At 44.3% G+C, this 1,715-nt stretch overlaps 1 protein-coding gene across 1 annotated transcript; it reads left to right on the top strand.

Annotated features, from left to right (window-relative positions):
• Window positions 1-1,140: 1,140 nt before the first annotated feature.
• On the top strand, window positions 1,141-1,501 carry PPTG_23063 (hypothetical protein; the record flags this gene model as incomplete). The annotated part of the gene is made up of 2 exons (XM_008908175.1): window positions 1,141-1,359; window positions 1,433-1,501. The coding sequence occupies 2 exons, from the start codon at window positions 1,141-1,143 to the stop codon at window positions 1,499-1,501; spliced, it is 288 nt and encodes a 95-aa protein (XP_008906423.1).
• Window positions 1,502-1,715: the final 214 nt, after the last annotated feature.

Raw genomic sequence — 1,715 nt, 5'->3', positions numbered from 1 at the left:
GGATACTTCATCAGGACCTGCATACAATCATAGACAGACACAAGAAATCGTCTCGTGTTATATCTTCTTTAGAAAAATGTAATTATAAAATAGAAGTCTACCATTCATCATCATCATCGTAAGTCGTATACCATGTTGTATTGGATTGGGTAGTTGCGAGGGGTTTGCTGCCTTTAACCGCTTTACTGTTGGGCTTTCCCATAGTTTACAAAACATTGTTAAGCGATTCACGTAAATGGTCCAGTTGCGACTTGACCGCAGTTTGGATTTGGCTTTGTGTAGACATTTGCTTACTCGAGAATCCAATGTCACCATCCTCAGTACATGTTCATGTACTTACGTAAGTAAGAACGTAAGTAGTAAACATGGATTGTTTATGGTAATACCAGCAAATCGACCCAATCCCAATTTTGGATCTTCTGTAGTTTTTTTTGCCTGACGATTACGAGATGGCATCCCGTGATTCCGGGGATTCGTGCGTTACAGACAACGACGATCACACGAAGAAATCTGGTGAACACAATAACCCATCTCCCACAAAACGACAAAAACAGAACCATCATACGGCCCTTTTACAGTTGACAAAATACGAAAAACACCCTAAGAATTGGTGCTCAGCACCAACGATTGTTCGGTGCCACCTAGATTTGGTGGGAGGGGCGCTTCGGAAACCACTCCAGATGTGTCCGCCACTCCAGAGATGCGCGCCACACCAGATGCGTGCACCACATCTTTTGCCATTTTGGAACGTAGTTGTTACTGCACCTTTAACTTTTTCATAAAAAGTGCTGTTAAGGGTGCTTGGGCGCCCTAACGATTTTTTCACAAAATTTTAGGTTTCATGAAAATTTTCACAGCAAAATAAATTTCTTCAATAAGTTACCGGTGAGTACCGTAAGTCTCAGATAACTACGAGTTGGATAACCAGTGATTTTGCTTTTATCACTTTAGAACTAACTTCACGACATACAAGAGTCTCGCGTGGTCGAAATAGGCAGGTCAATTACGGCACATTAGTTAGCTTTTAAATCTCGCTGTCGGTTGCTCAAGCAGGTTACAAACGCATATACGAGCGAAGGTGCGTACATTGAAAGCTTTCTAATCCAAATAGGTGTATTGTAAGGCGTAGGTATCAACTCCATGTCTGAAGAAGACGCCAATGGGGATCTCTCTAGGTATGACCCGTTTGCTGGTATTAATTCTAGCGTCGTTGCGTATGATAATGAGGGCGAGAACAAGTCTAGCGTCACTGTGCTTGACGTCTGCTCTTCCTCTGGTAACGACGGCAGTGACGAAGTCTTTGAATACATAAGCGACTCAAGCGAGATGCTTGAAGAGATACTTGATGCGATAGGTAAAGTTGCTCTCTATTTTTTTTAGAAGCCTCCTTGTTCATAAGTATTAATTCCCTTTCATTGGTGTCTTTGAATAGATGGTCCACGTTCACACGCTCAAAGCACACAGCCACAACAGCCGCCCCAAAATGAAGGCCATCGCGTAAGCAAGGTTAACACGCGAAGAGCCCGCTCGCAACAACCAATTGTGGCGCGTAGTGACAGTAGCAAAACTGTTGCAGAGACGATGAAATTGGACTCGTCTGACGAATGCCCCCCCGCTCGTCTGACCAAATGCCCCGTTCTCGACGAGCTTTGCCCGCTCAGCGCGATGATCTGCCAGACACAACAACAGACCGAACACCCCGTATTAGGCGATCT

This window comes from Phytophthora parasitica, assembly GCF_000247585.1.
Source record: "Phytophthora parasitica INRA-310 unplaced genomic scaffold supercont2.29, whole genome shotgun sequence".
Classification (NCBI taxonomy): Eukaryota; Oomycota; class Peronosporomycetes; order Peronosporales; family Peronosporaceae; genus Phytophthora; species Phytophthora nicotianae.
Note: the sequence above shows the minus strand (reverse complement) of the source record. Positions and strands in the feature narration are given on the sequence as shown.